The sequence below is a fragment of the Prionailurus bengalensis genome, chromosome C1 (genome assembly GCF_016509475.1).
Source record: "Prionailurus bengalensis isolate Pbe53 chromosome C1, Fcat_Pben_1.1_paternal_pri, whole genome shotgun sequence".
Lineage (NCBI taxonomy): Eukaryota > Metazoa > Chordata > Mammalia > Carnivora > Felidae > Prionailurus > Prionailurus bengalensis.
This window is the reverse complement of record NC_057345.1, coordinates 52607543-52626118: the sequence shown is the minus strand read 5'-3', so window position 1 is coordinate 52626118 and position 18576 is coordinate 52607543. Positions and strand designations below refer to the sequence as shown.

Sequence of the window (18576 nt, the reverse complement as noted above, 5' to 3'; positions counted from 1 at the left end):
CTCTGCACTGTTAATCACAGTATGATATAAATCATTTAATCTCATTTTTAATTACTTGGGGCCATATTGTGAGCAATTGAAATCTACAAAACTATCTGTCTCTAAATTAAATTGTCCCCATGATATGAGGGTTTTGATGTCAAAGTGCTCCCATTCCTGCATTTGTTACAATTATTTTCCTCAAAGTTTCCAGGTGTGCTGCTCATGTATGTGCCTATTGAACACCTGAAATGTGGCAAGTCCAAACTGAGCTGTGCTATAAATGTAAAACATACACCTGATTTTGAAGACTTAGTTTAAAAAGAAGAATGTGAGGGGCACCTGATTGGCTCAGGTGGCTAAGGGTCCGAATCTTGGTTTCAGCTCAGGTCATACTCTCACAGTCCGTGGGTTCAAACCCTTCATTGGGCTCTGTGCTAACAGCATGGAGCCTACCTGGGATTCTCTCTCTCCCTCTCTACCCCTTCCCTGCTTGCTTATCCTCTCCCTCTCTCTCTCTCTCTCTCTCTCAAAATAAATAAACATTTTAAAAAATGGAAGAATGTAAAATATCTCATTAGTAATTTTTATACTGATTACATGTTGAAATGATATTTTGGATATCTTGTATTAAAGAAAATATAAAATCAATTTCATTTGTTCCCTTTTATCTTTTTAATGTAGCTACAAGAAACTTTAAAATTACCTATTTGGCTCACCTTGTAATTTTATTGGGCAGCACTGGTCCAGAGGAGTTTTGTTTGCCCACTATTTGCTTTTATCTAGGTTGCTAGAGGTAATTATTATCTAACACTGAGATATGTGGTATGTTACTATCACTGATATACTCTGTAGCATCAACATAATGTTGTAAGAAAATGGTAATTATCTAAAGCCAGAGTCCCATCACTGCTTTCAAAACTGCATGAAAAGAGACTGGTGTCGAGATGGGCAAATTCATGAAACCCGGGAAGGTGGTGCTGGTCCTGGTCAGACGCTACTCTGGACACAAGATGGTCATCATGAAGAACATTGATGATGTCACCTCAGATCGTCCCTACAACCTTGCTCTGGTGGCTGGAACTGACCACTCTCCCCTCAAAGTGACAGCTGCCATAAGCAAGAAGAAAATCGCCAAAAGGTCAAAGATCAAGTCTTTTATGAAAGTTTATAACTACAATCATCTCGTACCCACAAGGTATTCTATGGATATCACCTTGGACAAAGCTGTCATCAACAAGGATGTCTTCAGAGACCCTGCTTGTAAACACAAGGCATGACGAGAGGCCAAGGTCAAGTTCGAGGAGAGGTACAAGACCGGCAGGAACAAATGGTTCTTGCAGTTGTGGTTTTAAATGTTTTGTTTCAGTCATTAAAAATTCAAAACAAACAAACAAACAAACTGCATGAAAAGAGGCAGTAGAGAAGAATAAACATCTGGCATACAACTCTGAAAAATCAGAACTTTATTCCCAACCCATCCTCAAAAAAAAAAATATTTACTCATGTTCACACATTTCAACTTGTATAAACCTCCCTTTTCTTGTCTTGCCTATTTCCCAAAAGTGTTATGAAACTTAAGTGGGAGAATACATTTGAAAGTGCCTCAATAGCTCTAAATAGCATGCCCAAAAACAGAAATGTAGAAGTCTGTACACAACCTGCACACAACTGACTCAGCAGATTAGTCAACACTTCCCAGGATCCCCTCTGTGAAGCCTCTGCCACTGTCTATGGCACTCCCGGACAAGCCTCGCACTTCTGCCCCCACCTTATCCTCACCCACTCTCGAACTTTATTCCAACAAGAATCAGTAGAGTGTGGTCCCAAAGCTCACTACACAGGTTTATTTGGGTTGGGTTTTTTGGTTTTTGTTTTTTTTGTAATTATGACTTTAACTGTACAAGATACAAATTCATGAAACGAGTATGAAAAGTGGTTGGGCGCCTGGGTGGCTCAGTCAGTTGAGCACCTGACTCTTGATTTTGGTCCAGGTCATGATCCCAGGGTTGTGGGATTGAGCCCCAAGTCAGGCTCCATGCTGAGTGTGGGGTCTGCTTAAGGTTCTCAATCTCTCTCTCTCTCTCTCTCTCTGCACCTCCTCTGCTCCTGTTCTCTCTCTCTCTCTCAAAATAAATAAACTAAAAAAAAAAAAAGTAAGTGATTCAATATTTTAAAAATAGATGATGGGGAGGAGCCCCTGAGTGGCTCAGTCAGTTAAGCGCCTGACTTCGGCTCAGGTCATGATCTCACAGTTCGTGAGTTCGAGCCCACGTCGGGTTCTGTGCTGATAACTCAGAGCCTGGAGCCTGCTTTGGATTCTGTGTCTCCCTCTGTCTGCCCCTCTGCTGCTTGCACTCTGTCTCTCGCATTGTCTCAAAAATAAATAAACATTAAAAAATTTTTTTAAATAAATAAATAAAAATAGATGATGGGGGCACCTAGGTGGCTCAGTCAGTTAAGCGTCTGACTTCAGCTCAGTTCATGATCTTGCAGTTCGTGAGTTCGAGCCCCACATTGGGCTCTGTGCTGACAGCTCACAGCCTGGAGCCCATTTCAGATTCTGTGTCTTGGCTTCTGTCTGCCCCTCCCCCATTTCGTGCTCTGTCTCTCTCTCAAAGCTAAACATTAAAAAAAAAATTTAATAAAAAAATGATGGCCATAAATAGAACCACATAACACATGTATCCATGTTAAGAATAGAAAATACAAAAACAGGTTAAAAAAAGGGGGGGGCACTTCAGAAGCTAATGATTCTTTAAGGCCAGTTATTAATTTATACAAAAGACAAATGCAAAATTACAACATTTTAGTAATGACAGCACAGCAATTCTCCCATCATAATATATAGTTGAACTGTCTGCACTGGGGCTCAGATAAAATAAAAATAATATCAGCAACAACTAAAATGTATTTATTAAATTTCTACTATATGTTAAGAGCATTACATTATTTCATTTAATGCGTACACACAAAACCAGCAAAACACTCAACATATACATTTTATAGATGAAAAACTCTTAAGACTAAAAAGGGCCAGGTAATAACTCCATGGTGGCAGTTCTGGGATTCAAGGCAGTTCCGGAACAAGAGTCATGCTACATCCTAGAATGACAAAAATTTGGACTATCAAGCCTCAAGGATGACAAAGACTTTCTCATCAGAGCAGAGCATCTCAAACATTAGTGTGCAAATGAATCATCTGTGAATCTTGGTAAAATGCAGAGTCTGATTCAATAAGTCTGGAAGGCTTAGACCACACTCTGAGCAGCAAGGTCCTGACCTAGAGTATACCCACTCATTGTCCTTCTCAGAGGGTCCAGTTTTCCTCCAGGTGGCAGACATCATTCAGAACATCATAACTCTCTGTGCTTCCCCAGCTCTTGGTCCTCACCTGCTTCTTATACCCAGGACAGGTGTATGTGGGTCAGAGGTCCAGGCATTCCATGGATAGACAGGCTCAGCAGCATTGAGAAGAACAAGAGAAAGACCCATACCTCTTGGAGCTTTTAACCTTAAATCTAGAGCCTACTCCTGAAAATATGCCAGTATAGTAAGTTCACAAACAAATGATAATTTCATAGGTAACAGAGCATAACATCATAAAGGAGTTGCCAATGGTTCGGAATATCTTAAAGAAGTTAACGCTCTTTGCATTTTCAACCTCAATGTGGAGAAACATTGAAGCAAATGTGGACCCAGAGTAGCCCCCAGACCCATTCCTTCTAATGTCAAACCTTGTCTGTCTGCACAGCATCCCTGTCTTTGAGTCTGGCTGCCTGCCCATCTCCTGGGCTGAGAAAAGGAAAATACTCATGATCCTGCCTTCATTCCAAGGAGAAATGCTAGCTTCTGCTTTTAATTAGGTATTTTATACTGACTTTCTTCTTTGACTATAAAAGATATTCAACTGCATATTTTCTAAATGATCTATACAGATCTAATAAATAATGTTTTTCAAGTAAAAAGTCAGTTCCGACTGTCTCCCATGTCTGCCATAAAAATTTGAGCTTTCTAATATTCATTGATTTGACAAATATTTAATGAATACCTCTATTTGTGCCAGGCTCACTAGCTGGGCACTGAAGCTAGGAAGGAGAATTAAATACCATTCCTCCCCACCCAGAGCTCATAGTCCAGAGGGGAGGCAAACATGTAAACAAACAATCCCAATAGAAAGTGACAGTCGCTGTATGGGGGATGGGGGGGGGGGGACAGGAAAGGAAGGATGGCTGTTTTTAACTCCTGCTGATTCAAATGCAAAATCATAATCCGTTTCCAGTCTGAAGGGGCTAAGAGGTATAAACAGATGGGAAACCAGCAAAGTTGCACTATATTCCTGAAGTACATTGTGGTTAGCAGTCAACAACCACACACACACTGTATGCCAGGTGCTCACCTGGGCAGTCAAGGGGTGACACAGAGTTCCACTGCCAAGGAGATCCCAGTGCCCTTGGGAAATAAGATACAGAAAGAGCAAAAACAGCAAACGCAACTAGCATTCTACTAGTTTTTTAAACAATACTGGGAAAAGTTAAGCAATGTAGACTGTGGCTAGGTCATGGAGAGCTTTGATCCTCCACGACCAGGGGCAATGGGGAGCCACTGAAGATTTTTTTGAGGAGGGGAAATGACGCGATGAAAGCTGCTTGTATATCATTCATATAATCTTATAATTTAATAACAAGAAAAACTACTCTTTACTGACCACTTATTATGAGCCAGTCACTATTATTTTCAGGGCTTTACAAGTATTACCTCTCAGTTTCCTAACAACCCTCCAAGGTAGACATGATCATCCCCTTTCTAGAGACGAAGCAACTGAGATTCAGAAATATTAAGTAAGTGTGTGTAGATCACATGATGGATTAAGTGATGGATCTGGGAGAGTTAATCCAGCTAGTTGGATTAATATGAGGAAGAGATTACCAGCAAGGAAATTAGTAGAAGGTGTCTGGATCATCCAGATGAGAGGTAGGGTGATGGCACAAAAAACAGACAAGGTTATAATGCAGCTCAACCACAAAGGGGTTCATCTACTTTTTCAAAGTTATCTAGTGATGGTTCACCACAGGGCAGCAATAAAGTCAACAACCACACCATGTTAAGGACCTACTATGTGTTGGGTACTACGTATGAGTGGGGCTAGGGATGGAAATTAGAATGGAGGGAGTGATTGTCTATCATCAGGCAAAGAAATAGGACAGTGAGAGATCCTCCCTTCTCTCCTTCCTGTGAAAGGTGACGGCAGGCTGCTGGTTTTAGTCCATACACAATACTGGAAATCACCACAAGGGGTCAGGCCTGTGGTGGCTGCCTTCTCCTCCCCTTCCTCTTTCTCCTCCTCCTCCTTTCCTCCTTCTCTTCCTTCTCCTTCTCCTCCTTCTCCTTGGCCCAAAAGGCTACAGTCCCCACTGACTTGTTCCTCAGGGGATCTTGGTCCTGATTCTGAATTATTCTAACAAAGACCAGCTACATAATTCACAGGGCCCAGCACAAAATAAAAACGCAGGTCCCTTTGTTCAAAATAATATTAAAATTTTCAGGACAGCAATAGCAGAGTATTAAGCCCACAGCTGAGGCTGAAGCAGGGGCCCTGTTCAGCTGCAAAGGTTGCACACCCATGAAGCTGGCCCTGATTCTAACCCAGGTCCTACTTCCCTGAATTGGTAACAGCTATATGTGGCACAGAAAGGTGGCTGGCTGACTGCTTCCTGGAGAATAATTCTCCTCTTCTTATTTTCTGAGGATAGGGAGATCTATGGTCCAGGAGACAGCTTCTCAGTTCAACGACAGTAAGTTGTGGGCTCGTAACAGAGATGAAGCTGTCCCAACAGTCAATGTGAACTTTCTCCCTTTCCATTACATGGTTTCCAATGATTGTGTGGTTCTGTATTTTGTGACAAGGAACTTGGTGGTCTGCCCTCTTAGAGGCTATCTTTAAGATTGAGAACATGACCAGAGTCAGGGGTTTGGAGGAGAGTCAAGGCTACAATCATTCCAATTTTTAAAAACACAAAACCGGACGCGGCACCTGGGTGGCTCAGTCAGTTAAGCATCTAACTTCAGCTCAGGTCATGATCTCGAGCTCCGTGAGTCTGAGCCCCATGTCATGCTCTGTGCTGACAGATCAGAGCCTAAAGCCTGCTTCGGATTCTGTGTCTCCCTCTCCCCTGCTTTCACTCTGTCTCTCTTCTCTCTTAAAAATGAACACTAAAAAAGTTTTTTTTAAAAAGACACAAAACTGGGGCACCTGGCTGGCTCAGTCAGTTGAGGATCTGACTCTTGATTTCAGCTCACGTCATGATCCCAGGCCCCACATCAGGCTCTGTACTGAGTATGGAGCCTGCTTAAGATTCTCTCTCTCAGGATGCCTGGGTGGCTCAGCCAGTTAAGCATCTGACTTTGACTTCAACTCAGGTCATGATCTCAAGGTTTGTGAGCTGAAGACCTGCATCTAGCTCTGTGCTGACAGTGTGGAGCCTGCTTGGGATTCTCTCTTTCCCTCTCTCTCTGCCCCTCCCCCATGCTCTCTTGCTCTCTCTTTCTCTCTCCCTCTCTCAAAATAAATAAATGAAAAAATATATATTCCCTCTTACTCTTCCCCTATCTCCCGCTTACATGTGCTCTCTCTCTAAAAAAAAAAATGAAATGAAATGAAATAAATAAAAATTTAAAAAATAAAAACACAACACTGTTCCTAAATTTAATATGCAAAGCTTGGTAAAAAAAAATGATAATAAAAAATAATTATAATAATAATTTGACTGCTTATAACTATTAGTGACTATGCTCAATCCTTTTAAAAGACATATAAATCTTTACAAATCCTGAGATTATCAGAAACCATGTTCATTTGTTTTCACAAAAGGGCTTGCTTCACTCAGCCACTCCTCTTATGAAAATATATACTATAAAGAGCCGAATTTCAGGTGGAGGAAGACCAAAACAAGCAAACAAACCCAACTAATTGTTTGACCTTAGATAAGTCCCTTTCCCTTGCTAGGCCAGGTGTGCTCCCATGTAAATGCAATGATTGGCCCAGAAGCAACTCTGGCAGTCTATGATTCCCACAGGAGGAATCCAGGAAAACTAACAATGATCCCACATACGCTCCCCTGAGGCACAGGATGGACAAACCACGAAGTCTGGCACAGCAGATAGAGAACCGGCCGACAGCCAGGGCACCTGTGTTCTAGTCCTGGATCCACCAACCACTCCCTCAAGGTATGACTCAGAGCAAGTCACTTCCCTGCTAGGAGCCTCAGTTTCCATAACTACAAATTGACTAGCAGATACCTAAGGTCCTTCCCCATGAGGCACGGTGCCTGGTAAAGAGTAGAAAGTTCTCAGCATTTGTTAGTTATTGTCATCAGTATCATTATTAATTATTATCCTCTATCCCAATGGTTCCCAATGGTTTCAAGTAAGAAGATGCCGTTTATAACAAAAATGATATAGACCTCCCCCCATCGAAAAGGTTTAACATTTAACATCAATTAACCAGGAAAATATAGGATATCAAAAAGTCACTCTGAATTTTCATTCAGTCCATCAAAGCAACATTCATATATATTTGAAAAATACAGGGGCCCCTGAGTGGCTCAGTGGTTGAGCACCTGACTTTGGTTCAGGTCATGATCTTGTGATTCACAAGCTTGAGCCCCACATTGGGCTAGCTGCTGTCAGAGCAGAGCCCGCTTCAGATCCTCTGACCCCCTCTCTCTGCCCCTCCCCTGCTTGCACTCTCTCTCAAAAATAAACATTTTTTTAAAAAGAAAAGAAAAATAATAAGCATGATTTTATAAGCACTAAAACTATTCAATCCTCACAACCCTTGTGTTGATTCCAAGGACCTGAGCTGGGGACCCACTGCTCTGTGCTACCTGCCAGCTCAGAAGGTCCCAGTCCATTGCCATCTCCACCTTCAATCACCTAGACTTCCCACCTCCTCCTCTTCTCTCTCACAGCTGTCCTTACCATAATGCCAAGACCTAAAACGCAAGGCAAAACGGAGAAATATGTATATATATCTCATTTGGAACTGAGTTCATAACTATTTGTGCATGACTCTGCCTTTAAATCTTTCCTCTCACAGAGTACCAACATTAGAAGGGTAAGAATGCCCAGCCCAACCTTAGATAAATTCTTCATAACTGGATTTTACAATATATTAGGGGAAAAAGCACAAAAATTAGAATATTAGAACAGAAATCCTTCTTTAAAGCAATGCTTATTCAACTTTAATTTGCATACAAATCACCTGAGGATCTTGTTAAAATGCAGATTCTAACCCAGTAGGTCCGGAGAACAGCCTTAGACTCTGCATTGTTTACAAGCTCTCAGGTGGTGTCTATGCTGCTGGTCCACAGAGCGGGATCCAGCCCCATTGCTTTGTATCAGAGAATTTGAAGATCAGAGAAGGCAAATGTCTTGCCTGGTGTCACACAGCTAGTTAGAGGCAGGGCTAGGAGATGAATTCAAGTTTGTTGATTTTTAGTTCAGAGCTCTTTCTACTATGCCCTGATGTCATCCTTTCTCTTGAAAAGAAAAAAAGTTTCCAAAAAACATCTCATTTTCCTTTCCCATCCAAGACAATACACACACGTGCGCGCGCGCGCGCACACACACACACACACACACACACACACACACACACATACACACATCCCCCAGAGGACAGGGGCGAAATCATAGTCTCTTCCTCAGTTTCCAGCACAGGGTCTTGCAAACAAAACATACTCAAAATAAAATGTGTCGATGGAGTATGCAATCAGAAGGAAGAGGAGTCTTCTGGTTAAAGGAATACCTTCACCTTTTTTCCTCCTTTTTTCATGTCTTTAAGGACACCCTTCTGATCAGCTACCCCATGTCTCCAAAACTGTTAACTCTATGCTGTCTAAAGTTTTCCCTAGAGGTATTTTTCTCAGTTAAAAATCAATTTATTGAGAGAAAGTTCAAAACAAGCTATTATTTTAAATCAATATTTAGGGAGGAGATAAGGGTTTTTATTCTGGTATCTGCAGGAGATTTTATGTTCCCAAACACACTTTGCGCTAGACCGTTTAAGGCACGTGAAGTGCTTAAGAGTTCCACTCAGCGGTCTAAGTGTTCAGACAGGACAGCTTCAAAGCCTCCCTCAGCCTCCCACCTTGCAGAAATCGCTCCCACAGGTTTCTGTGGCTTTGAACTGTATTTTAACAATCTTAAGAGCTCGAGAAAGCTTGTTTCATGACATTACTTAGCTTAGACGCAAGTACACAGTAGGTCCATGCTATGTCTGCAAGTGTCACATCCACCACCTACAGCCAGGTTTTCAACAGATCTTTCTTTAGAAGGTCAGCAAACACAACCTCACAGAGAAGAAAGCTGGCAGGGTTTCAGCTGTTTCCAATTCTTATTCTATTCTACCACCTTGCTAAAATTAACAAGTTTAGTGCAAATAATTTGGGTTTGGATCTTGTCACACTTAAGAAAGCAAGAGGACAGAAAGGTAACACTTAAATCAGAAACTAATTTTTTTCCCCTTGCAGGAGGAAACATCAGCAAAGCTCTGAAGCCACAAGAGTCCTGCTCAGTGGGGCTTCTGATGGAATGTAATCCATCAGCCCCCTAGAGGTCTGGCCTGGCTGCCTGGCTGCAAACCCTCACCCAGCTCCAATCTTCCTGGTCCTGCCCTTTCGACCACAGACTCCCCTTCCCCAGCACACAGGGCTCAGGCTCCCTTTCACAGTACATCTTTCGGAACCACACCACATGTGTCGATGGTTCTGCATGCACAGGCAGCTGCACAACACCGAAGGACAGCCATGTCTGGGAGCCACAACTCACCATTCACAGTTCTCTTATGGCAAATGTCACCACAAATTCTAATTCTTTTGGTTATTTGTCTCTCCCTATCTCCACTGCCTTCTCCCCAGTTCCATGAGTCTGGGAGCTCCCAGAAAATAGGGATAATGTTCTGGTCCCAGTATATCCTGGTACCCAATACAGTCCTTGACACATATTCAGAATTTACAAAATGCTAGCTGTTTTTATTATCATGTACTATTGATATGTTCCGCACTTCTTCCTTCTGGCTCTCTGCTTCCTCCAGTAGGCGTCTTTAAAAAATTTAGGGCGCCTGGGTGGCTCAGTCAGTTGAGCTTCTGACTTCGGCCTAGGTCATGATCTCGCGGCCTGTGAGTTCGAGCCACGTTCGGGCTCTGTGCTGACAGCTCAGAGCCTGGAGTCTGCTTCTGATTTTGTGTCTCCCTCTCTCTCTGCCCCTCCCCCACTCATGCTATCTCTCTCTCTCTCTCTCTTTCTTTCTCTATCAAAAATAAATAAACATTAAAAAAAAAGTTTTTTAAAAATTTAGGTCCAGAGGGGCAGTCAAGCCACCTCATTTTACAGATGAGGAAATTCAATTCAAACTTCAAGGGATGTGGTGGTCCAGTTAGTGGTCTAGCTGGAAGAGACTCTCCAGCCTCTGGCCTCTGTTGCTGAACTATCCTCCTCTTCTCTGTCTCCAGGCCAGGCAGCAGGGCACAGAGGGTTACCACCTGAGAGAAGGAAGTTGGTTTATTGGTGGCCCAGTGATGGAGACTCCATCACTCTACTCCAGACTCCAGCACTGAGGGATTCTAGGTGGTTAATTCTGATCAACACCAGTGCGGGCCTCAGGCTGCCCACCTGTAAAATGGTCATCTTAGCTCACAGTTATTGATGCTTACTGGGTGTACTCAGTATGTGCCAGCGTTCAGGAGTATTACGATAGTTCATCCTCACCAAAAGTTAGTGAGGTAGGCATGATTTGTACCCCAAGTTTTACAGATAGGGAAACCGGACTTTTGAGGTTTGTCCAAGGTCACAGGTAGTTGAATAGCTGACTCCTAGAGCCAGTATTTTGATTTTCGTCTAATTTCGCTTTCTCAGCGGTGGGGGGGGGGGGGGGGGGGGAGCCTTGAGCCACAAGAAAAGGTAACAGTGAGAAAGGTCTTCACTGGGGGCGGACAGGAGGTTCACCCCCCAAGCTTCCTGTTCCCAGTAGTCACCCCTGGCCCTTACCTAATTAAGTGCATTAGCAGCAGCTCTGCCTAATCCTAGGTGCACACAAGAAGAGACAGGCTTCTTTCCCTGGAGGCTCCGCTTCTCCTGAGATTAGCCACGGTCCCCAGGAGGCTGTTATCCCAACCCCGGGGGAGGGCAGCATCACAGCCAAGATGGAGCTTATCACAGGAAGCCAGCAGCGCTGGGGAAACAAAACGCAGACTGCATGACTCAGGTCGATCACAGGCACCAGATGATGTGCCAGTTAGATGGGTGCATGTCCGCCGGTCGTGAACAAGGGACAACAAAGCAGCTACTATCTCTGCCTTTTCTGGAGGTGCTAGAAAGGGTAGCAGCAAGCATTCAAATTAAATGATACATCCCGAGCAACTCCTAAGAGCGCTCCCAAAAGAAAACACCGCTGCATTCACAGCACCTAGCACTGTGCCTGGCGCAGAGTAGGTGCTCAGTCAGTTGATGAACATTCGAATGACTTTACTGACCCACCACCATGGTGGTGGAAGCAAAGTGTTCCTCAGCAGAAATGACAATGGGTACCAAGGCTCACCATCAATTCTCCAGTTGGGGATAGGTCCTGTTGCCTCAGTTTTCCCATTCTATAGTCCAAATAATTACACCCATCTCTCCAAATCCATGGGATTTAGCCATTCATCCCATGGGACACTGGGCCAAATACAGAGAACAATTTAATAGAATAATTTGAAAGGGTACAACTATTTAGGGCACTTACTTAAAAGTTAGTGAGCAACTATGATCTACACAGTGCAAAATTATGGAAAGCTACCATCAAATTCTAGGTTTGGGGATTATAAGGAGCCTGGTATCAGGGAAGAGAATGGACTGGGAGTTCCAGGACCTCAAGTTTCTTCTTCAGAAACATGAGCAGCCTCACCACCAACTGTACCTCATAGTTCTTTAATCTTGCAGAAAAATACTTTCCAGTTAAACTGGATGCTGTAGGTCATTCGCCCTCAGAGCCACTAACATGAAATAAAATTTCAGGGGAAGAACAAAGGAAATTATATAAGCTACAAACTTCCATTTCCTCTCATTCAATCTCTTTTCAGGAGGCTAGGAAAGAGAACTGGTGGAGTAGCAGTAGTAGTAGCAGCAGCAGTAGTAATAGTAGTAGTGTGACAGTAGTAGAGGAGTAGTAGTAGAGCAGTAGTAGTAGTATAATAGTAGAGGAGGAGGAGGAGTAATAGTAGTGTAATAGTAGTAGTCGTAGTAGTAGTAGAGCAGTAGTAGTGTAATAGTAGTGTAGTGTAGTAGTAGTAGTAGTAGTATAGTAGAGGAGGAGGAGGAGGAGGAGTGTAATAGTAGTAGTAGTAGAGTAGTAGTAGTAGAGCAATAGTAGTATAATAGTAGAGGAGGAGGAGTAATAGTAGTGTAATAGTAGTAGTAGTGTAGTAGTAGTGGTAGTGTAGTAGTAGTAGTAGTAGTAGTGTGACAGTAGTAGTAGAGTAGTAGTAGCAGTAGTAGAGTAGAGTAGTAGTAGCAGTAGAGGAGGAGGAGAGTAATAGTAAAGTAACATTTTTCACGTTGCTATGCAGTTGGCAACATCCTTTCACCTAATTTATCACTTCACATACATAACAGTCCTCTGAGATTTTATCAGCTCATTTTACAAATTAGGAAGCAGAGGCCCAGGGAAGTTACACACGTTGCCCAACATTACACAGCAGACGCGTGGCCCAAACCCAGATTTCTTTTCTCTCCAAACCATGCATTCTTTCCTCTGTGCAGGGCCGCCTCCAATCCACCTTTGTGTCAATGACAATGACTGCCTCTTCCCCAGTAGGCTGAATGCTTAGCTTGTTGCTGGTGGTGTCTTAATTTCATTATCCAGGAAATAGGTATGATAACAACACAGCCTCCCTGGCGGGGGCGGGGGGCAGGGGCCGGGGGGGGGACTATCATGAGGTGAGGCGTGACTACTGCCTGCCATAGGAGTAAGCACTCTGCAAACATTACCAGTGGGAACACCTCATCACCTCATTGCTGCGATATTGTTAGCTGAGCACACACTCCTACCGCAAGACTTTTGTCCTCGCTGGCCCCTCCTGGAGGACTCCTCCACACCACCCCCGCAGCCACAGTGCTCGTTCCTGTAGTTCATGCACATCTCTGCTCAAGAGTCACCTTATCCTGGGGTCATCCCTGCCACCCCGTATCATACAATGGCGCTCACCCCACCCCATCACTCGCCACATCACAAGGTCTTGCACCCTGCTTCCTCTTTCTCAGCACTTACTATCACCTGATAGAGCATACATTTCTCCATGAGCAGGGCCTTAGTTTTGTTTACTGCTTCACCCCCAGCATCTAGAACAATGCTAGCCAGCCACATACGTATTTGCTGAGTGAATAAAGGAAGCTTCGTGGGTCCAGTCACCAAGAAATGGAGACAAACTCTTGCTTGCTATCTGACCCTTCGATCTCAGATAAGACTTTAAAGTCTACAAAGGTGTTTTTACATCCTTCATCTCCTTTAATCTTCCATAATCTTCAGGGAAAGAGTTATAATCCCCACCACAGAGATGAAGAAACTGAGACCCAGAACTCAGAGCAGAACCATTTCCTGGAGAGGCAGAGGGCTGGCTTGGGTTTTGAACCCTACCCCAACCTCCAGCACTCAGAAAGAAGGGTCTCAGCCTCCCTCTGAGCTGCCATGGCCCTCTGGAGCAGCTGAGGTTCCCTGAGAAGGGCTGGTATAGAGAGACCTATGGGGCGCCTGGGTGGCGCAGTCGGTTAAGCGTCCAACTTCAGCCAGGTCACGATCTCGCGGTCCGGGAGTTCGAGCCCCGCGTCAGGCTCTGGGCTGATGGCTCAGAGCCTGGAGCCTGTTTCCGATTCTGTGTCTCCCTCTCTCTCTGCCCCTCCCCCGTTCATGCTCTGTCTCTCTCTGTCCCCAAAATAAATAAACGTTGAAAAAAAAATTTAAAAAAAAAAAAAAGAGAGAGAGGCCTAGGAAATGCTTTCTATCACTTAGATGAGCACCAAACATTACAGACAGCAGATTTCTATGAACTCATTTGCCAAAATAAACCCATCCATTATTATCGATGGTATAAAAAATGCATTATGTATGGGTTATTGTTTTAGGGCCTCACAGATTCCTGTTTTCAGTGAAGCCTCCCCTAAGACACCTTTCCTGATTCTCTCTTGGTCAGTCCCACCCCCAGCCCTGATTTGCCAGCCCCTCCTCCACGCTTTCAGAAGCTGACTCATGTCCTCACTGCTCAGCAGTCCTGCTCCCCACAAAGCCAGTCTTAGAGCTCCCACCAGAAGTGCCTGCAGCCCCAGCCCAGGGCCTGGCACCCAGGAGGCCTCAGTGCACATGCTGACCAACCAGCCTCCTCAATGACACCAGGATGGCAAGAATGGGCACAGCCCAGGCCTTTCTTCTCCCCCACAACTGCCTCCACGGCCAAAAAACCTAACTGAAGCTTTGTTAAGCAAGCTTTTCTCTCTCCTGCATGAAGGAAAGGTAGCCCAGCCTGAAGCAGATGGTTCTAGGGATTTAAAAAGAGGTGCTCTAGGAAATGCAAAGACACGAAGGTCTTTCTGACCATATTTGCATGCAGATTGCTTGCAAGTTCAAAACTTATAGAATTTTTCCCTCTGCTTATTAAGCAAAAGAAGAGAGAGTAAGAGCTCCCCAGGGGATATTTCCCTAGTAATGAGACCTTTCAAGATTCCTGAAGAAAGAAAGGGGAGGGAAGAGCTTCTGGAAGGACCAAAGGAGGGAGGAGAGGGTTGTCAGGGCAGGGAAGAATCACTCACCACCCCCTATCCTCAGCGGCCCTCACAGCCCAAACCTGCCTGCAGGCTCAGCCACGGTGCCCTCTCCCCTGTGGCAGGGGGCCAATATTTTCCCCACCTCTCAAACATACTATACATGAAAAAAGAGAAAGAGGAGGACTCTAAGGGAGAATTTTAATTTGTTGCCAATTAAGGGCAGAGTGACCCTAATTTATAGCAGCAGAACTTAGAGTTATCACAGATTTTTCATCTTGGGAAAACAGCCCAGCTCTCAAGCTGCCCACTGCTCCCCTGCAAACAGAGCCCACAGCAGGTTTAATTGAGTCCAGATTGACTTTTTACGGGGTTGAATTCCTCATCTTTTGGAAGAGATAGCCTTGAGATTTTCAGTTGTTCAAAGATGCATTTTTAAATTGCCAGATAGTAATACAAAGCAAGCTGGAAGTATCCCAGCCTCTAGGAAGTAAGAACAAAGCTTAGTAAAAGTACGTAGAGTCGATTCAATGGGCCACCAGGCACTGTACTGGCTCTGATCCAAACTCAGACTCTTGTCTAAGGAGCATCCAATCCAGTGATAGAAAAGATAATGGTTGCACAAATAAATGTTTAATTACAAACTATAATGAAGGATATTTTAAAATATAGGGTGCTATCAAAGCAGGTAAGTGGGAACCCAAGCGAGTCTGGCCAGTCAGAGAAAGGACAGTGAAGCCAGAGCAGGACTGGTAGTTAATAGGATGAGGAGGGATGCTTCTGTGGGAGGGGACAGTCCACAGAAAAGCCACCATGTACAAAGCACCAGATGAGACCCAAGAGAGGCGGGAGACAGACGGACAAGGCCTGTCTGAAAGTCCTGCCAGAGTATCCTTGATAATATTTTTGGTGGTCCCTCCCTCCCTGATCTCTTTAGGACTCGATTTCCTATTGCCCCAACAGCTGTGAACTTCCTTCTGGATATCGTGTATGTCTTTCTCCCACCCTCTTCGCCATGTCACAGGGACACCTTTTCATTTTGATCCCTTTTGTGTTTTCAGAAAAACTCCAATGTCATCATTAAGTCTCAGGCAGCATCCAGCTCTGACAGCAGGAGGCACTCAGGTGTCCCTGTTCTCTGGCTTTGGCCACTCAGGACACTGCATATAGGAGAGAAACAGATAACTATTGGCTCACCATGTCCACCTTGTTCAGAAAACCCTCCCAGTAGTTCTGGACAACACACACATCTCTCTTTGATCTACAAAACTCACTGTATGCACCTTCCTTGTGGCACTCAATTGCACTGAATTGAGCATTCACTCAACACATATTTGGTGATTTCCTACTGAGTGAAATGTACTGGACCTGGCAGTAGTTAACTGACATAAGATCTGGTCCCTGCTCACAAAGAACTGAGTGGAATGGAAAGCGGCTGGTTATGTGACATTGGAGAAGTTATTTAGCATCTCCGAGCCTCAGTTTTCTCTTGGGAGTAAAAGTGTGACTTCCTTTTATAAATACACATGTACAGAAAAGACGATCAGAGATTATCTCTGAATGGTAGGATTGTGGGTGATTTTGTTTACATACTCCATTTATGATTGTGTTTTTCATGGACATATATTTTCTCATGAGGAAAAGCATTAAAACTGCTTCCTTTAAGACTGTTAAAAACTGAGAACAAACTGAGGGTTGATGGGGGGTGGGAGGGAGGGGAGGGTGGGTGATGGGTATTGAGGAGGGCACATTTTGGGATGAGCACTGGGTGTTGTATGGAAACCAATTTGACAATAAATATCATATATTGACAAAAAAAATAAAAATAAAAATAAATTTAAAAAACTGCTTCCTTTAGGTTAAAAATAATAATGACCCCATTTCATTTTGTTGTGAGAATTAGGTAAGTTGTGTGCGTGGTCAGGAAGAGTAACTTCACCCAAAGCAGAGTCTATGGGCTCTGAGCAGAAAATCTCAGAGATGTGGAAAACAGACTAGACCCCTGCCAGACCTCTCAGCAATGCCTGCCCTGGATATCAAAGTCACTGTCCCCCTCAGGCCAGCTTTTTTCCAAGACAGAGACACGGCTGAGAGCGTCTCCTATCTTCTCTGCCCCAGAGGAGCACCCCTAAATCCCAGGGATGGACTATGATTGGCCCATCATGGTGAGGCTAGGGGTCAGGGGTTATGATTGGCACTCTCCCCATAACAAGATTGGAGTACAGACAAAAGTGGTTTCTTTTCCCAATGGATAAAGGAGCAAAAGGAGGAAGTGAGGGGAGGGGGGCAACAATTCTGGAGAGACAAAATAATAGGATTCTGCTACAAAACACAAAATGTCTCACCAGATGTATGCCCCGTAGTAGATGTTCAGTAAGCGATGGTGACTGGGGCGCCCAGGTGGTTCAGTTGGTTAAGCGTCGACTCTCAATTTTGGCTCAGGTCATGATCTCACGGTTTGTGAGTTCCAGCCCTGACAGTGCAGACAGTGCAGACAGCCCTGACAGTGCAGAGCCTGCCTGGGATTCTCTCTCTCTTCCTCTCTGCCCCTGCCCCGCTCTCTCTCCTCTCAAAATAAATAAATAAATATTTAAAAAGTAAATAAATTTAAAACATAAATGATGGTGACTGTTACTACAAAGATTAAAATCTTGGGCTAAATCAGAATAAGTGAGCATGACTTAGGTAGTCTATCTGAAAATACAGGCTGAATGTGGCGGCACAGGGGAAGGAAGAGCAGAAAGTGAATTCTTGAATGTGGGGGCACTGGGGGTTGAAGAAGAAGATTTCAGCAAGGAGAGATGGAGAGAGGGACCCTTGTGACCCTGCTGTGCCAGGGAGGTGGGGCAGGTGCTAGAGTATAGGGATTCTAGAAGCTGCAAGGCAGAAAAAGAGCCCTAAACAAAGGTCAGAACAGTGAGCTTTGTTATTCTCATACCCTTTGGGGTATCAATCTTGCCTCCCTAACAAAAACAATAAACTCCTATAGGAGAGGATACTGCCATATATTTCTCTGCGTCCACTTCAGGGGCTAAATAAATATTTAATTTTTTTTCAACGTTTATTTATTTTTGGGACAGAGAGAGACAGAGCATGAACGGGGGAGGGGCAGAGAGAGAGGGAGACACAGAATCGGAAGCAGGTTCCAGGCTCTGAGCCATCAGCCCAGAGCCTGACACGGGGCTCGAACTCATGGACCGCGAGATCGTGACCTGGCTGAAGTGGGACGCTTAACCGACTGCGCCACCCAGGCGCCCCTAAATAAATATTTAACCAGATGGAATTGCCAGTGACTTCTTTGTAGTTTACATAGGACACATCACTTGGCAGGTGAAGGAGCCTGGCGTCTCAGATCCCTTCTTTCCTTCCCTACTCTACATCAACACTGCGCAGACAGACCAACTGTCATGTTGATTTGATTCTCAGTCTGGGAGAAGCCACTTTCACCAGCATTGTGGGTTGGTCGAGAAACTTGCACAACCTGAGTCCTGAGGCAAAGATGTGGGAGGGTTATTTATTTTGACCATCTCATCTATGTATATAGTTTTAACCCCAACACAACCATGAAATCTGGCAATTACTCCTTCAAAAAAAAAAAAATCAAGCTGGGGGCACCTGGGTGGCTCATTTGTCGAGCGTCCAACTTTGGCTCAGGTCATAATCTCGTGGTTTGTGAGTTCGAGTCCCACATGGGGCTCTGTGCTGACAGTTTGGAGCCCACTTTGGGTCCTCTGCCTCTCTCTCTCTCTCTCTGTCCACCCCCCCCCCCCCCCGCAACGCTCTCTCTCTCAGAAAAAAAAAAAAGGT

General features: G+C 44.3%; 2 protein-coding genes across 2 annotated transcripts in view; one reads left to right on the top strand and one right to left on the bottom strand.

The window, feature by feature from the left end:
- The window catches only part of ROR1 (receptor tyrosine kinase like orphan receptor 1), a 400652-nt gene that overhangs the window by 370056 nt on the left and 12020 nt on the right, over positions 1 to 18576 (bottom strand). The gene's annotated exons all lie outside the window — the stretch shown is intronic.
- Positions 818 to 1337, top strand: LOC122480597 (60S ribosomal protein L27-like). The gene has a single exon (XM_043575174.1). The coding sequence runs from the start codon at positions 927 to 929 to the stop codon at positions 1257 to 1259; it is 333 nt and encodes a 110-aa protein (XP_043431109.1). The 5' UTR covers positions 818 to 926; the 3' UTR covers positions 1260 to 1337.

What these genes read in the sequence shown, in the direction of transcription:
- LOC122480597 (XM_043575174.1), top strand. Translation starts at nt 927, where the DNA reads ATGGGCAAATTCATGAAACCCGGGAAGGTGGTGCTGGTCCTGGTCAGA.